The following is an 18,332-nucleotide window of genomic DNA, read 5'->3' on the forward strand; positions in this document are numbered from 1 at the left end:
GTAACACATCTAAGGCACAAGGAGCAATTCTCTTTTATCTTTGGAAATGAATTACTTCAATGGACTATAAACTGCAGTTGCTGTGTGAGAAGTTCTGGTAGGCCAGGGAGTCTAAGGCAGAGTATTACAGCCATTCCTTTGATTTTTATTCCCCTCCTCCACATTTGGGGATTTTAAAACAAATGAAAGAAGGCATTATTTCAGCTTAAGGCATAAGCATAAGTGATATAAGAACAAAGGAAGTATTATTGTTACATTAAACTTCAGGGAGGAAATGTGCTCACTGATAACTAATTTAGTGTCTTACACAACTACATTAGCATTTGCTTTTTGCAAGCTTCTAGGGCATTATTTACAATTTATATCTAAGACTGAAGTTAAAAATGTCCAGCTAGTGAGAAGGTAATCAAGGGAAGAAAAGAAAAAAAAAGTCCTCGGAAAACAGAACAAAGTACACAGAGAGAAAGGCACTGCATACCTCAAGGGATGGGTAGAACATGTGCCCTTCTCCACCTGTGAAGTGATTTAACAACCAACCACATTTCACTCTAGCGGCAGAGTACCACATCCTGACAAAAACCTCCTTTTTGAAAGACTCCACATACACCCCGAAAATCCACATACACAAAAGAATATGAAACATACTGCCACAGGCCAGTGTCTTGGGCTTCTTGCCTAAGAAGTTTGCTTTCCGCAAGGAGAGGGGAAAAAAAAACACTCTGACAACAGCAGCTTGTACAGTGAGTAATCAGCCCTCCTGCTTGTTGGCACACTTCCCCAACTAGCAGTTCCAGCGGCTGAGCCCTGAGCCCTGAGCCCATTCAAGAATTCCATCTCATAGGAAGTGGTTCAAATACAGTCATTTGATCTTTCAGTATTTGCAAGTGCACCTGCTAAGCAACAAGTCTGACAGCCATAGCCCCAGTTCCTTCCGATCCGTCCTCACCAGTAATTTTATGGGTTATTTCAAATTTGGACTAGATGAGATGCAAAGCACATAATACGTCCGCCAAACACTTTGGCTGCTGCAGGAGGTTAGGTGCCACACGTGGAGTCATTCCTTTCTCCCCGCACCTACTTCCCTGTCACTTTTTTTTTTTTTTTTTTTTTTTCCTGGAGCAGGTAAAAGGTTTTTGTTTTGCTCTCTGGCTTTTCAATGCCAGGACTTACCTCGAGGTGGCTTCCTCCCCTCCCTGGCCATGGCTCTCCCCCACGGCCTGGTCCTTGCCGCTGTGGTGGTAAGCAGTTAGCACAACTCCCTGGGAACTGGAGAGCCAGCTCATGATGAGAGAAGGGGCATAATTTCTGCGATTCTAACACGGAGAAAGGGAATGAAGTTCCTGGCTCGCAAAGGAAACTCCGCTCATTAGCATCGGCCAGCTCCTCCTCCGGAGGCCAGCGATTGACACGGGAGGGGCGGGACCTCCCCCACTGAAGGGCTGCCAGGCTCTCCAATGAGAGGAGCTATGACTCAGAGTATTGTCTCTGCCCGGGGCCATTCCAGTTTGAGTGTGGCTTTAGTTAGGGGACAGGCTGGGAGGTGACTTGTTGCCACTACCCTGGAGAAATTCAGATCCGATTAAACTGCCGGTTTGTAGACTGCTCTCATGAATTTAAGTACAAGCTGTCTTCGCTAAAAAAACAATGAGTTACTGCGGAACCTTTTTTTTTTTTTTTTACCGTCCCAATTCTTGTTTCCATCTGATAATTTCTGCTACTTCATGTAACATGAGTAAGGATATTTCTTAACCCCTTCACGTTCAGCGTTAAAATTAACCATAGCAGAAACCAATAAACCTGCCGCAAAACAGCAATTACAGGTCATAAGAAAGGCTATATCTCGTGTTCCTCACAAAAATGATTGTGTACCCTGGAATGCGGTTTTCTTTCACATAAAAGCCAATGCCAAATTTACCTCTTTTATCAAACACCCTTTATTATCAAAAAAAAGGGGGAGCATATCTACTAACACTGTTAAATGTTATTGCTAAGAATTTTTTTTTAAGTGCTTAATATTTGTTAATCACCTACTATTTTCCAGGCGCTCTCTGTGACAGGTGTTTTACATGTATTCTCTCATTCAATTGAGTTCAACTCTACTGTATCTCTATCTCTAACACACAGGGGAGCACGCACACCCTGCAGCATAGGTATCATTATCATCTGCATTTTGCAAAGTATAAGAAAAGTGAAGCTGAGGGACAGGCTAGGTCACTTGTCTAAGATAACAATTGTTCCATGCCAGAAGCTAGATTTGAACGGAATTCTAGACTAAATTCCATTCTTGTTAACCAGCGTGCTGCTCTTTGTCTTGTAAATTAAGAAACCAGCTCAAAAGTTATGAAAAAATACAAGAGATGTTTCTGTTCTTTCTCCCCTAAAAAATTCTAGTGTCTTCTATATACCTACCAGTCTGAATTGAAGAGGGTTTTATTTTTGTTGCTGTTACAGTTTATGATCTCTTAGTCTACCTAAAATTCCTCATAAACAAGTTTTCAATTTCATCATTCCATAAGCATGCTAGTTATATTTTTTCATTATTTAAAAATAATCATGAGAAATAAGTACTTAATTCATACTTACACACTTAAGGTATTTTAAATTTATTTTTTTTATCCTCTCTCTCATAGCATAGCAAACTTTTATTAAAAAGTGTACTGTAGCTCTTTCCCTCTCCCTCCAAACTAGTTGTTCAATCTCTGCGTTTCCACCTCCGTGGGGCTCCACCCGCTGTCTCCTCTCTATCCCCATTGCCCGAGCCCCTCCACATTCTATAATTATGTCTTAGCGTCAATATTCCAACAGCCTTTTTAGCTCATTTCCTTTCCTTCTCCTCTAAATTATTTAGCATTTACACACACTCACAGCTCTAATGATGTCTCTCCTTGCTTAAAAAACTTTCACTGGCTCCCAGTTGCTGACAGAACCACTTCCAAACTTTTGAGTAGGCCACTGACCATTCTTGCTACGTTGCTTACCCAAGTCTTTCCGTTACGTCTGTCAGATGCCCTTCCCCTTGGTCCCACTGTCATTCTTTTCTCTTCCTTTCCACATCTAACTTAATCCTTCTACATAAAGGGCCTTCAATAAATGTTGGCTGGATGAATCAAATGAATTTAATGTGTCCTTAAAAAGTATAATAATTTTTAAATTAAAATTGGTAATATTACACAAATGGGTTCCATGTACAAACCAGTGTGAACCTATGAGGAAATGTTCACCAATTCAGGCAAAATGAAAAATACAGGAAGAGAGGCAAAATGCAAGTAGATTGGAGTAATGAGTTCTGTCTTTTTAATATACTTATGTGAAAAATGATTAATGCTCCCCACAGTCACACTTCTTTTTCTATGTAGTGGCTCTGAAATGCAAAAATACAGGAAGCCCTACTTCGTTCAGTTATTGGTGGTAGGCCATATACTCTACCTCCTGGTAACTCTTTCCTTCTCTTTTTATTTGCATTCCAATCCCACTCCTCTTTTCCCTTGCTTTCTGGACCTTCTCTCTTTTTTCGTCTTCATTTTTTATTTTTCTTCTATTTTTCCTTCCTCCTTTGCTGTATCCTCGGTCTGTCAGTGTCACACATGCCCATTGACAGCCATCAATGCTGCCGACGCTAGTGAGATAATTCAAAGGGAGAGTTGGTCTACTTTTAACCAAAATTATTAAGTTATGCCTTTGACCATTTATACCCTCTCCATTTGTTTAATAATAAATTACAATATGCAGATTAAAATGTAACTATTTCGCAGGTTCAAATTAATATTTGGATATACGATAATCATGCTGCTTAATTCTTGAGGCAGAAAATAAGATGTACTATAAGTTGATTTACATAGTTTAATACATAAAATTTGAATTCTACTAATTTAATTTTCAGGTACATGAAAATCCTCTGGATTCCTCCTCTCTTCCTCTAAGTCTTGTTGTTAATGGTCTGAGGATATTGTCTGCCACAGGCAGACAACTGGTAGGATGTGCCCTAGTGTACGTAGCCTCACATAGAGGCTCAAGGAGATTAAAGATGGTTTCAGAATTTCCTTATGACCATCATGGAAGCAATCTTTACTACAAATATGTTCCCATAAAAAGTTCTTCTTATTTCACACTCCAAACCCTACCAAGATTTAGCTAGAGTTCATCCCTTATACCTCATCACCCTTCCTCGTAGAGACATTTTATATATACATATATATATTAGTCTAAAAATACACATATGTATTCTTTTACTCTCTTCTACAAGCACTTTAAACAAACAAAAGAATCTAATAACATCCTTGGCGATGTTAATGTTCTAGGCTACTGATTGCATGCCAAACACTTTCCTGTTAAGAAACATCTTACAAAGTAATTAAATAACATCCAGAAGTTTAAACATTCATTTCATTCATTCCCTTTAAATGAGGTGTACTAGCTGACTTAGGGAGGAAAAGGGAAGCTGTAATTTATGCACCCGAATAGGTTGCTAAAAACAGGGTGGAGATAGGACTGCAGCTTCAGACAATTTAGCAACTGTAATAAAAAAAAAAAAATGAAAAAAGATTTTAGTTTCAAAGAAGTTATTAACTGGTTTTCATATTTTAATTTGGGAACCTATATAGTAATATGGATTTATACTTTCAGAGTACCTTAATTGCAATGGAATTATCCTATTTATCAAAGTTTTTCTCGTTTTTTTTTTTTTTTTGGTCTTTTTACATGGAATGATTATTTTAAATAATGAAAAAATATAACTAGTATGCTTATGGAATGATAAAATCGAAAACTTGTTTATGAGGAATTTTAGGTAGACTAATAGATCATAAAGTATTACAGCAACAAAGGAGGATGTGTACACTCAAACAAACCTATAAGACGACTGAAAGCCTGTGTAAGGACACAAGGCCACGTGAAAGCTGACCTTTCAACTGGCAAAGTTAAACTCGATTTACAATAATATATTATAACAAGAACTTGAATAAATTAATCATCAACTCTGAAGTTAAAGTTTTACACAGGTGATAGCCTAGATTAATACAGTAGCATCAACCAATGAAAAAGGAGTGTTCTAGTATCTCCTACCTGACATTTTATCAAGCCTTTGCATGAATAATTCTTGTAAGCTTGCAAGAAAGCCAGTTCTGTACTGGGAAACTGTGACTGAAAATTATTCTGTGTATAGCACCTAATCCTATTTCCTTGGCAATTGCAACATTGTTACTAATTCTGCCTCCAGCAACAAGGAAAAAGCCCTTTTCCCTCTTCCAGAGAGCTCTAAAAATTTCTGTACTCTCAAAGTTATTTTTTTAACTGTTCCTCCATGGAGAAGATACTAGCTACCCCTGTGATTATTTGTAACTGCTATTGACAGAGGCTAATTCGGGCTTCTTGACAAACATTTAGTCAGATCTTTCTTACAATTAAAGAGTTTACTACCAATAATTAATAATAGCTAATATTTGAATATTTACTCTTTCCTAGATATGGTACACACAGTCTCATTTAATTGTCAAAACAACCCTGAGACAGATATTAGAATTATGTCCACTTTGGAGATGAGGAATGTGAAGTCACCCACCTAGTAGATGGCAGAACCAGAACATGTAAACCTAGATTAATACAACCATTGAGCCTGAGGTCTTAAATATTACAGGTTACAGCTGTACGGGAACTGATTCTATTTTGTTTATTTAAAAAAATCCATATAAATATTTAATATGATAAAATAATCTACAGCAAATCTAAAGTGTTTAACCAAATGGAATATTGATGCAAATGTAATACCTATGGAGATTAACATAGACACGGGCACAAATGTTATTTTCTTTCCTAACACTTTGAAACTTCTTTTTTATGTCAAATTACTAGGGGAGTGTGGCATGCAACTGAACAGGTCATCATCATTATGCCATCATATCTAAAATTGTTACCATTGATAGAAATAAAAGTATTCTGGCCATTATGATTATAAACATCCTTTAAAAAATATATGAGGCAAAGACAGATCTAGGTTAATGGTCTCTGAAGCTTACTGAGTTTCTTAGATACAAGGCCTTGGAAGGAGCCTTGCAAGAGTGAGATACTGAAGGCTTAACTTCATTTAGTTTCATGGCAAATCTCTCTTATGTCAAAACTAGCATATGTTGCAAATTAGTGAAGGCAAGAAAGTACAATGACCCTAACCTTTTCTTTGGCTTTCTCTTTGTTGCTGAATACAATGGGATTCACGTTGCAAAAATCCTTGTATCTGGAAGCACAAAGTTAGGAAGAGTGAGTGTATTCTGGAGGTAGGTACTTTCTGCAATGGTAGTATTTTTCCTATAAATAAAAACTTAATTTGAAACATCTGAAATTGTATCAATACTTAATGAGCTCCAATACAAAAAGCCTTGTCCTGAAGTAGATTACAAAAGGATTCTGATCTCCTTGTCAAGTAAAAGAAGCCACCGTGGTTGGAGAAGACTTGGTGAAGCTGAAAGGAAATGCTGAGTTGGAAAGGGCTGAGCTGATTTGTGGTTTGGAATAAAACAAGGAAATGGAAGCTACAGTTCCACCGAAAAAAAAAAAAAAAAAAAAAAAAAAAAAAAAGGTGGTTATTCACTCCAAAATGAAAGTAATTCTTCTAACGTTTTAGAATGGCTCCTGGAGTATATTTTCTATTGACCAAAATACTTGATAAAACTGCATAGACAAATCCCCTCAAAGAAGAGTTTCTATTTTCTGAGCCCTTTGGGAGATTTCTGAGACTAGAAATGCCTTCAAAAATGGTGAAGCATCATTTCACTGGGAAAAAAATTCCTGTCCTCTATTTATACACATAGTACCCAATATGTTTAGCAAAACTTCTGGTTTTGCTTCTCTGGGGAAGAAGTTAGATTCACATGTCATCATGAATCATTGCTCTCTACAAGTGCTTCTATTCAGACAAATGGGAGAGTAACAAAAGAGTAACAACTCCGGACTTTCCAACAATGACTCCAACTCAAGGTCTTAAAGGATTCTAGACTGTGTCGATTTCCAGTAAAGCAAATTGTATAAATTCTAATTTTCTTTGCTGCTACCACATATCTCTAGGAATCAGAGTTTCAGGAATTGCTGTTAACCAAATGAAATCAAAATAAATTATGTATAAAAGAAATTATGTGCATTACTCTGTGAGAAAACAGCCATTTTATTAAAACTTATTTTTGTGAATTTACTTTGTTTCTTGTTTGACCACTGGGATTTACTTTTTTTTTTTTTTGGAAATAATCACTAATATTTTTTCTCAATAAATGAGTCATTTTTCCTGGTTTAAAAAAATTATATCATATGCCCTTAGCTTTAAGAACAGATTTTAACATTTTGAAATCAGTATATACCTTGAAATCAATCAGACTATTTTATATGGTGGCAAGAATTTTATTTCCCCAAAACCTATTAAGTTGATTTGTTTTAGAATTAATGGCAATCTAGGGTCATGGAAATTATTCTGTCTTTGCAAAATTTTGGTATAGAATACTTCTTTGGGTATAATATATTTGTTTCATTGGTTGAAATTCACTTGTTATATTGGAAATTTATGTTATCTGTGAAAGAATAAACTTCCAATGAAATAAAGTATGTCCAAGATTTTGAACATAATTGCTTATGATGATTTTTTTTTGAACCAGACTCCATAAATTTCAATAGATTTTCAATATGCTTCCAGAAAAAAATGCAGCATCGCTCTAGACATTACTATAAAGAATTTTCACTCAAATGTTCCATATCTCAATCTAATTGAGAAAGATCTCCTTACATTAGATCCTAGACCCAGATTGTTTGTGCCCCTGAAACGTGCTCTGAAAATATGTAGAAGAGTTATTTGCCACCTTTTTATTTAATAATTTGGCTAGCTGTTTTGTTACGGAGACTCAAAGAACATGGCTATCATCATGATGATCTTGGCCTTCTGCAATTTTAAAACAGACTCAAAATTGCAGGGTTGAGGCTGTCCAAAGTTTGTCTATATCTAGTCCAAAGGAATTTCTTTCTTCTTTTTTTTTTTTTTACAGAAACAGATGCTAAGGAAAAGGTCATGCAATAGTGGGTCAGGCAGATATTTACAGAGCCAGGACTCTAAGATTTGAGGAAAACACAATATCCTGGCACCAGAATACTTTCTTGCAGTATAAACTACTCAAGTACAGAGACTGCCTCAACACACAGTCCCTGGCTCAACCAAAGTGTCTATCGTAAGAACTGATGTCTAGCTCTTATAATCAATTCTAAACAATGTCTGCGAAATTTCTAACCCACCCCACCTCTCCCCCCCCCCGCCAAAAAAAACATAAGGTTCTCCACAGTTCAAATATTAAAAAAAAAAAAATTGAATTCTTCCACGTAGAGTAGAAAATATATTATTTTCCATTAATCTGTCTTCTCACTAACTATATTTCATTTTTGTATCTTTCTTTAAAAGTATGTGAGATATATGTTTTTCCTTTCCAATAATAAAATTATATGTTTAATATCAACTATGTCATATCTCTACAGGTAAGGATTAATATGTAAACATAATAAAATGCTTTCCAGTCATCATCTTTCCAAGCATGTCACAATACATTATACATATACCTCAAATATCCACAAACACTGTAGACAAGATATATTCATAAAGAACAGCTTTGATCACAAATTGAGATGAGAGAGAAGAAAAGTAGGAAGAGAGCGCCTTCATATGACTTGGTAGATTCTTCTTTCAGTTTCCGCACACATTATATCACATTGACGCTTCTCCTTAAATAGAAGTTTTAAAAAAAATTTTCCAGAAAGTAAATATAACCTTCCAAGTCTTTGAGTTTAAATCACAGTCTGTAATGTTCTGGGAAATTTATATCACTATAAGTTATCAAGAATTCAAATCAAGGCAGTAGAGCCACATTTTGGTGACAAAAATGAGGTATATATCAGAATTCTCCTTACTACCAGCCCTCTCAAAAGTAATACTCGTCTTACCTTGTGAATATCATGAATACATCACTTAGAGAAAACAAAGTAAAACCAAAAGAGACCTCGAGAATTTGATTTCTTTTGAGACTGTCTTTATAGTGTTCCACACAGTCTATTATGAGCTTTCACATCTTAGAGAAATATAAATAGAAATGTGATGGAGTCACCATTGAACATTAAAAAATACTTTAACAAAGGTTTCTGTCCAGAGCAAACATTGTACCACCTCATTGTTAACTAGAGGCACAAAATGAACCCATTGGAAACTCATGTAATGTCCCAAGAGCAGATCCTAGGCACCAACAGTGGCCTGCTGGAGAACTCTGAGGAAGATTAGTATAGTAGCAGGCCAGCCTCTAAAAAAAACCCAATGGTCCATAATTTCACCACTGACATCATATGTGGGGTAATATTGTAGCCCATGCCTCACTTCAAACAGATAACCTGAGGGAGATATAGAAGAATAAGATATAACCCAACCCCCAGGAAATTATCATAAGGTAGGAAAGATCTGTATTTATAACATCAAACATTGTATAATAAATGCAAAACTAAATGAAATGAATGATTGAATGAATATCCAAATGCTAAGGGAACAAGTAAAAGGAGGTAAATAATTGCAAGTTCTATTAAGGTTTTAAGAAAGAGGGCACAATTAAAGTAATGTGCATGTGTGATTTTTTTCGCCAGAGCTTTCTGTACTAAACATTTATTATTTTACAATTAGAGAAAATTCTAGTAAACATGTATCAAGTAATAATGACCCACTAAGTTTTGAATGAGAGTGGGCAGAGCAAGGTTTTCCACAGGAGAGAGAACAAAGAAGCTATGGCACAGATTCTGGCTCACGGCTTCTATAAAGTCAAGGTATATTCAAAGCCAAAGTGCTGCGAAGAATGCAAGATAGGGAAGGAGAGGCAGGATAGAGAGACCGAACATAAAATTATGTAAATTTGTACCAGGTGTTTAGGGACTTCTAGTGCCTTGCAAGTATTCAGTCTATATTTTATAAGCAGTGGGGAATAATGAAAGGTTATTGAGCGAGGTAACAACAATTAGCTCTACTAGAAGAAAGAACACCATGAAGGCTATAACTAGCATAGATGGGAGGAAAAAGATGTAGAAGGGCAATACATTAGGAGGTCATTATAGTAGAGCTTATCAGTTAGGAGGGTGCAGTAATACTCCAGCAGTGGCAGACTTACCTGTCCCTCTCCCCTCCCAGTCCATGCTACATACAGCAGTGGCAATGCACAGACATTATAGCAATAGAATCTTTCAGACTCAGTAGGTCTGTGGAAGTGGGAATGGAAGAGGAAGGGGTTCAAAACTACCCCATGACTTCTAACCTAGAAAATGGAGATGGTTAACAAATGCTTAAAAACAAAGCTTTTTTGAGGATAGACTCTGAATAAGGTCCCACAGTGGGAAGGCCTCAGGCAACATATGCTTACAAGTACCTGGAAAAGACTGAGTGAGACAACCAGTAGGTGAGGAAAAAGTGTCAAAAACTTTTTTTTTCATATTCAAAGTTTTGGATCTCTAGCCAGTTCTCCCTAAGAGAACTAGTTGCCCAAAGGTTTTTTTTGTTGTTTTTTTTTTTGTTTGTTTGTTTGTTTGTTTTTTACCTGCACCCCTTTCATTGATAAGTGTAGCATTTACCCATTTCTCAGGGATATTTAATTTCCACGCTAGGAGTCCACTTAGATCCATTAAACTTCAAAACTGTTTCAGACAATAAAAGTTTTTAATCAAGGATAAATTAAAAAAGAAAGGGAAGTGAAAGAAGGGAAAGGTGAATTTATTGAGCACCTATCAAGTTTCTGGCATTTGCTAGGTACTTTAAAATATTTTCTCTCTCAATCTCCCATCTTATCTATTTAGGGATACTAAGGCTGTAAGACATATCAGTGCACTGGCCAGAATCACATAGCTTGGCAGAGTCTGGACGCAAGCTAGGCTCACTCAGGAACCTAACTGCATTGCAAACTACAGGCACCTATGTCCTCTTTAAGCCTGATGATATTTTACTACTAAAATAGGTCTGTTTCCTTGTTATTTGATCAATTTGCAATCTAATTTTAAAAATGTGATTACTAATAAAAAAAGAAGAAATGAGGCTAAAAAAATAGTAATTGAAAATTTTTAGGTTAAAGTGAGAAAACATAAAAGTAATTTCCACAGCTACCAATGATTACACATTGGATGTTTTAGGCCTGAAGGTCTAATATCCACTGTCTTTTGGTCTATCATAGGATAACATTGATAATTTGCTTTTAGTTTTACACTAAGCCTGAGGTTTCAGCACCAATTTTTAATTTCAAGCCACCTTCATCGTTTTGTTCTAGCTGAACAAAAAAACTAGTATGAATTGATTTATGAATCACAGTATTTTCGAGCACTTGGTTTATATCATCTTGAACTAATTTTCTGTGAACAATGAGATGAAGAAAACATCTGCTCCCAAAAATGTTAGACCAGGTGATATAACATCCTTTTCCCTCTTCCTTTTCCTCTTCTTTAAATAGAGGTCCATCCTTGTTTACAGGATAAGGGAAAGAGGTAAAATCCTTTCCAAAAAGGATGTAGTCTATGATATTGTTATTAAGGTATTGTGGAAAATTGTTACCCAGGCTGCCTAGGAAATTTATCAACAAAAAAGTAGCTAGGCTCTTACCTACGTCAATAGTTACCTGAGAAAGCCTAATGGAACGTGCGGAATTATGAAAAAGGTCCCTCTCTTAGTCATGCTGCTAAATCTCTGCTTCTGAACCTATAAAATGGAAACTGTATATTCCTACCAGACAGGACTTTTCTAAGGTACAAAAAAGCTGGTGGAGGAGATAGAAAAAAGGAACAGGCATTCACTAAATTTGTTCATCGAATGCTTATATAGCAAAACCTTAACATGAATGTTTTACTTCCATGATACAGATGGGAATACTACAACCTAAAAGATTAATTTCAGGGCAAACTCTTTGCTCAGATTTTTTTTTTAAAGGCAGAGCCAGAATTTATAATAAAATTCCTTTGATTCAAAATCCATGTTTTTCCCATTATTCTATCATGGGGATAAAGCAACATATGCATATTAAGGTGAGTTTAGTCTTATTATAGTCTATCAAATCTAACAAAATTATTCTTTATTAGATTCATCATTTATAATTTTGCAAATCTCTGGTCAAGAAAAAAATACTGCAAATAATATTATGAATACTACCAATTATAAGCTGTATCCTAATTTCACAGATGTTCAAATATAAATGAAACTAATATACATCTTGGTATCAATGAAATATAGAATGACCAAGTAGAAACAATTTTTAACTTGACAAAAAGTCAAAAATCTGTTTCTTTTAAGATTTACCAGGTATTTCAAGTTCATTAATGAATTATACTGAGTCATTCATTCGGTTGATAATTTATACATTTATTTAACTACTATGTACTTAGCAATGTCTCAACCCTCAAGGAGGAGTTACTAAAAAATACGTTCCAAAAATAGCAATAAAGTTATCAAATATATTGCAAAAAAGATGTTACAGAAAAATAGTAATGTTAAACAAAAAAGTAGCAATCAAGTAAATGCTCTATGCAGTAAGTGCTCTGGGTGTGTAGGGAGAAGACTGCAAACGTAATAGGGAACACAAAGCAGGAGCGGTCAGTTCTTCCAGGAATGGCACCAGTTGAAAAGGACACAAGTAAAAGCCTCAAAAGTCCTGCTTACCCACAGAAGGGTGTAGACAGGGCAGTGCAACCCTGAGAACAGCATAATAGAGAGAAATGCAGTAGATATGGGCCCTGCTATTTTCTTGTGTGTGTGTGTGTGTGTGTGTGTGTGTGTGTGTGTGGCTGATAAGATAAATGCTGGAAGTCTGTGGTAGGACCAGGCTAGTCTACTGAATCAGTCATTTTTCATACAATGCTATATCTCCCATGAAGTAAAAGCAATGCCAACTACACATTCAGAAACAGGAAGGAAAATAATAGTTTCACTTTATTCTTTCACCTCCCCTTTCCTAAAGAAACCAGAATCACTATCACACTAGAATTGACTAATTTGTCAATAGTCTCTACCTGTCTTTATCTTACATAGCTTCAGAATACATGATAAAAATGCATCGAGAGAGGAACACAAAGTCCATGATTCCCTATAGCACAGCATTAAACTACCACGAGCATCACTAATCAACAACTATAATTAAGCCTAATTGTAAATTACAAGTATCTAACTTTAGAAGACCGCTGCTTAATAAATCTCAGACATTAAAGATATTAACTTAATTATTTGAAATGATTCCAGGGCTGGAAACATCCTTCAGGCAGTCTTGTCTCACGTACCTGGTTTAGAAACAGTCCTATAATTAGCATCCTTCCCTCAGGTTGACCGGGGCCAGAGGCAGCGATCCATTGGTATGTGTTGAGCATCTCCGAGAAGGCAACTGTGTGCCACCTACCTGTATCTCTCTTCTTACACCTGAAACATCCCCTTGGGGTTCAGATTTTTCTTTAATTGCTCCCCTGTGGTCCTGGTGTGATTTTTGATATGAATAGTCCCCGGAAATAAGGTAAAATCAAGCCCTATCAGTTAACAAAGAACTGAGTAAGGAAGAATCCTGAAATGGGCAAAGAAATGTCAGAAAAGGAGAAACAAGTCTGCTACAGAGAATACATGAGTGCATGGCAGAGTATGTAAGCCCCTTGTTTCCAGCTTTGAACCACCATCACTGATGTTTCGGCTGGGTTTTGAAAATGTCCAACTATGACAGAGATGACCAAAGTGCTATCTTTGCCGGGTATAAGTACTGTCATAAAAGGGAAGGAGAAACCATCGTGGGCATTCAGGAAGTGACGGCCCAGTGATGTCCTGCTGAGTTTTCTGGTTTGTAAAATGCCCTACACTTGGCGACCTCTGTGCTCCTTGCAGACCCAACATAATAAATCCATGATATATTACTGTGTAAATTTCCCTGGCAGTGTGATGGACCACACGTCACATATTGGCAGTTTACGTAAGTACAATGACTGACAGTCATTGACAGATTTAAGGCACGGTGCCCAAAAATCTCTGCCCTCTAGAGATACTGGATGGCTAAGAGTGGCGAGCAGCAAGGTAAATAGAGGAGAAATGTTTGCTCCTTTGGCCTCTCATTCTTTAAAGGCCTTTTATAAAAAACTGCAAATCACTGAGAATTTAATTAAGGATACCAGCTTTAGCAAGTGAGGGTCACTGACTTTTTTCCTTGAACACAGTGGTGATAGTGACTGACAATCACAGGGCAGTAAACACACATCAAATACAATGACTAGTAGATACAGTCTTCCTATTGAGAGAAAAGTGGCATAGCAGAGACTTGCTTTGAGGGGGGGGGGAGCCTTTGGGATTTATCTTACTGTTTAAAGTTGACTTTATCTCAGAGGATACCAGCAGCATGTATCATGTGACTGGCTTTGATCCTGACATCTCTTCTAAACAGAGACACCACAGCAGCCGCCACTCCCCCTGCCCTGCCCACGGTCCTGAGAAAAAGGGATAGCTAGCTAATCCTCAACAGACAACCACCTCCAGCTGGAGCTACTTATTAATCCAGGGGTATTGGTATTAAAAAGAGCAGTGGCTTCAGGAGATCCCTTTCCAGAATGGACGTTGATGTTAATTAGCTCTGTGACTTTGTGCAAGTTAACTTTTCTATGCCTCAGTTTCCTTTTTGTGGTCCCTCAGATCCCTCCTACTTTTCTTGATTCTATGATGATAATACAAATCCTCTAAACAGTATCATTTTATTGTTTTCTTACTGTGTGCCATGGACTATACTAAGTACTTTTCATATATTATCTACTTTAATCCTTACAATATGTGGTGTTGATATTACCCCCACTTTACAGGTTAAAAGAAAAAGACTCACAGACTGGGTTTACAAAGGACTCTATACTGCTTATACCTTTTAAAGTCTTTTTAGTTAAGAGGTGTGCTTTGTTTAAAAATTACGCTCACACCCATAGTAAGCAACACTCCCAACATAAAACCAGAATAAAAATAAAGAAACAGTATATTTATAACCATTCTATTTTACCAACTGATAATTTTACTTTTTATTCTGCTTTTTTAAACTGCTAAATCAAGTGAATAGATTCATTATTTTAAACATAATGTTGCATAAATCTCAATGATTCCTCTGACAAGCCTCTAAGATATATGAGCATAATACTCTGGTACTAAAAGCAAAAGCAGCCTCAAGAAAACTAATCCGTATCTGGGACCTAAAAATGCCTTAGCTGGGGGTGACTCCATTTAAGCCAAATGTTTTTCATCCACTTGTCATTTCCAACAAACATTAATATGAAAACGCAGGATTTTTACCAGTTATCTTAATGAGAACTTTTAGCTTTAATTTGGTTGCCACCTGCTGGCTAAAAGCAAAAATCTTCCCTCTGCAGCAAAAACTGCTTGGTAACTCCGAAGGACAAATGTAAACAAATGAATTCTCTATCATCAGCCAAGCCAGTTTGGGTGACATCAGTTTATCTTCTAAAGGAGAAGAGAACTAATATTTAATGTCCATTGTATGTCAAGTACTGTGCTTCAGATATACTATTATATTAATCAGCTTCCTACTGTGTGACTGACATCAATATCAATACCATCACTTAAATACTGACCCTAAGTATCAATATCATAACTTTTACTGGCTTCAGATTCCACAGCTAAAAAAGTGGCAACAAATTAAGAACCCTCGCTCAGACATCAATTTTTCTTCATCATCGACACGTATTCTTTCTATTACTACATGATTCTTCTCTAATATGGTATGTCCAAGTAATCTTACACTCTACAGAAAATACTGATGAACGGAGGCTTAGAAGCAGAGCTACAACTCACAGCATAGCCACAGAACCTTCTTATATTTCATGTTAAAAGAGACGAGGCAGATAATCGCTTCATAAGTTTGGCAGGGAGAGCCATCAAAGATTAGTCAAAGTAAAGCAGAATGAAAATACAGTGAGAGCCATCAAGAAAAGCAATTTCAGAAGATCAGAAAAAACAATACATTTTAAATTATAATTTCAAATATTCGGTCTCTTAGCAAAAAAAAAATTTCAAAAAGGTTAGCTTATTATTTTTTTTTTTGGTCCACTTGTGCACCCACCTCCTTATGGCCATCTGCATTGGGTACCAGGTGTCACATACACAGACCAGCTCCTGGCCTCAAGTAGTCAGACACCAATATAAAAGAAAACTTCCATACTCAGAGCCCTTTTTTCAACCACCGTCTCATGTCTCTGGGAGGCACTACCATTGAAAATAACAATGGCTACTGTTTGAGTGTCCGATACTGTTCTAAGCACTTTACATATGTTCTTAACTTAATCTTTTCATATGCTCTAACTTAATCTTCATACAATGATATGAGATAACTGGTATTGTTAATCTCTTTTATCAATGCAAGGGTAAAAAATCTGCCCAAATCACCCAGTTATCTTAAGTGAAGGAATGGCATTCAAGCCCATGCACTTTGCTTAGTTCATATATTTAAAGACTAGGCTATGCAACCTGTAGAAGAATGATTGTCACAAAGCCTTCACAGCGTCACAAAGCCTTCATGGTATTTCACAAGTTAAGATGAGACACGCCAGATAATCACTTCATAAATATGGCAGGGAGAGCCATCCATAGGGTAGCATGAAAATACTGTGAGACCCATCAATAAAAACAATTTCAAAAACTATGGTTTCAAAGGAGAATAGGAACATAAAGGTTATCAGTTGCACAGTTAAGTAACCAGAAATGGAATCTGCTTTCCAGTCATTAGTCCAGTTCTCAGCAACTACCATCATGTTGCTTCTGAAAATAAGAATGATGACACAACAAGCATGGGGAATATTCACCATGTCACCTAAGGCAGTTCAAGGTCAGGTTGCTGGAAACAGAACCAGCAATAGAAATGACTATGCAGTGAGCTTATTTGAAGCAAGGTTGCTTGAAGGCTGTAAGTTACTTTCAGATAGAGCCCAGGCTGTGAATTCCTCCTCTGTCTTAGAAGTCCAGCTTCCCAGAAAGGCCTGACAAGAAGTAACAATATTGTAAGTAAGAAGTGATTAACTAAACATCTCAGCCCCTACATATTGAGGAAGCATGTGAACTCCGCTTGCATGGTTTATCAATTTAAATGATCAACTTCTGGAGCAAATTCAAAGGTTGGCTTTATGTTCTGGAGTCAGTTGGAAAGATATGAGAATGACAATCTACTTCAAATATTCCTCTGGAAGTAACACCTGCACAAAGTCATTACTTGGAAATTTTAGGAGAAATAATCATTATTATTTAATAACCATTTCTCACATTTATCTAAAACTGCTACAGTTGGAGGATATTGTTACAACTAGTATTAACCACCAATGAAACAAAATGTTGACACCGACGGTGGTATGTATATAATCAGATAAACAGGTCAGGAAATTTACCTGTCCTACATTAGAAAGACATAAAATCATGGCTAATGGTCACCAGTGAGCAGACCTAAAGGCATTTGCTAAGTGTTTCTTGTGGCTCTTTGTTTTTTTTCCCCCTACTATAGTATAATATGTTTGTTTTCCTTTATGAGGCTTATGGGAAGAAGAAAAATGCAAAGGGAGAAAAGGGAAAAGTATGCTAGTAAATATAGATGATCTCATAAAGAATTTTACAAGTGAGTTATAATTTTCATTGTTCCAAAATACTTTATAATCATTGCCAATACCTTGAAGGCAGAAATATCATGGTTTGTTTTTAAACTAAAAAAACTGTATTTGTTTCAGGCCTTACTTTCACATTTCAAGATAAACGAGCATTAGAGAAGATGGTATAAAACTCCCAAATACATTAAAAGAGAAAAAGTGGGAGGAAATAAGGATGTTTGTCCTCAAAAGGAAAAAAAAAATCAGAAATAATAATAGCAGCCATTATGCTATTTACCTTGAACTTATGCATTGCTGTGTGCCAATTAAATCTCAATAAAATTGAAAGAAAAAAATAATAACAAACATTAACGGAATGTGTATATGCCAGGCATTATGCTAAATAATTTACAGGCATGATCTAATTTAATATTTACAACCACCATATGAGGTAAGTGTTATTACATTTTATAGACAAAGAAACCAAAGATTAGAAATACCGAAGATCACAAACTGACAAACGGGGAAGGTAAAATCTTTCTGCAGGTCTGCCTTACATTCAAGCCTAACATCTTGTTCAATCTATTATAGTGGTCACAGAGGACGACCCAGCCTCTCTTGTAGATGATGGGGTTTTGGTACCACTACTGCCAACACCTGCGAATATGACTTTAGATAAATTATTATCCCAATACATCACTGTTCTGTTCCCTACAAAACAAGAG

At 36.3% G+C, this 18,332-nt stretch overlaps 1 protein-coding gene across 2 annotated transcripts in view; it reads right to left on the reverse strand.

Annotated features, from left to right (window-relative positions):
- Nucleotides 1–18,332, reverse strand: part of ARHGAP18 (Rho GTPase activating protein 18) — a 156,402-nt gene that overhangs the window by 109,584 nt on the left and 28,486 nt on the right. Inside the window, exon 1 of one of the 2 annotated variants that reach the window (XM_036217952.1) lies at nt 1,171–1,644. The exons of the other annotated variant lie outside the window; for it this stretch is intronic. Within the exon in view, the coding sequence (XP_036073845.1) occupies nt 1,171–1,283 (113 nt within the window). The 5' untranslated portion in view covers nt 1,284–1,644. Of the gene's footprint in view, nt 1–1,170; nt 1,645–18,332 lie in introns of those variants that run through there. 2 annotated transcript variants of the gene reach the window in all.

Source organism: Rousettus aegyptiacus, unplaced genomic scaffold, assembly GCF_014176215.1.
Source record: "Rousettus aegyptiacus isolate mRouAeg1 unplaced genomic scaffold, mRouAeg1.p scaffold_m13_p_1, whole genome shotgun sequence".
Lineage (NCBI taxonomy): Eukaryota > Metazoa > Chordata > Mammalia > Chiroptera > Pteropodidae > Rousettus > Rousettus aegyptiacus.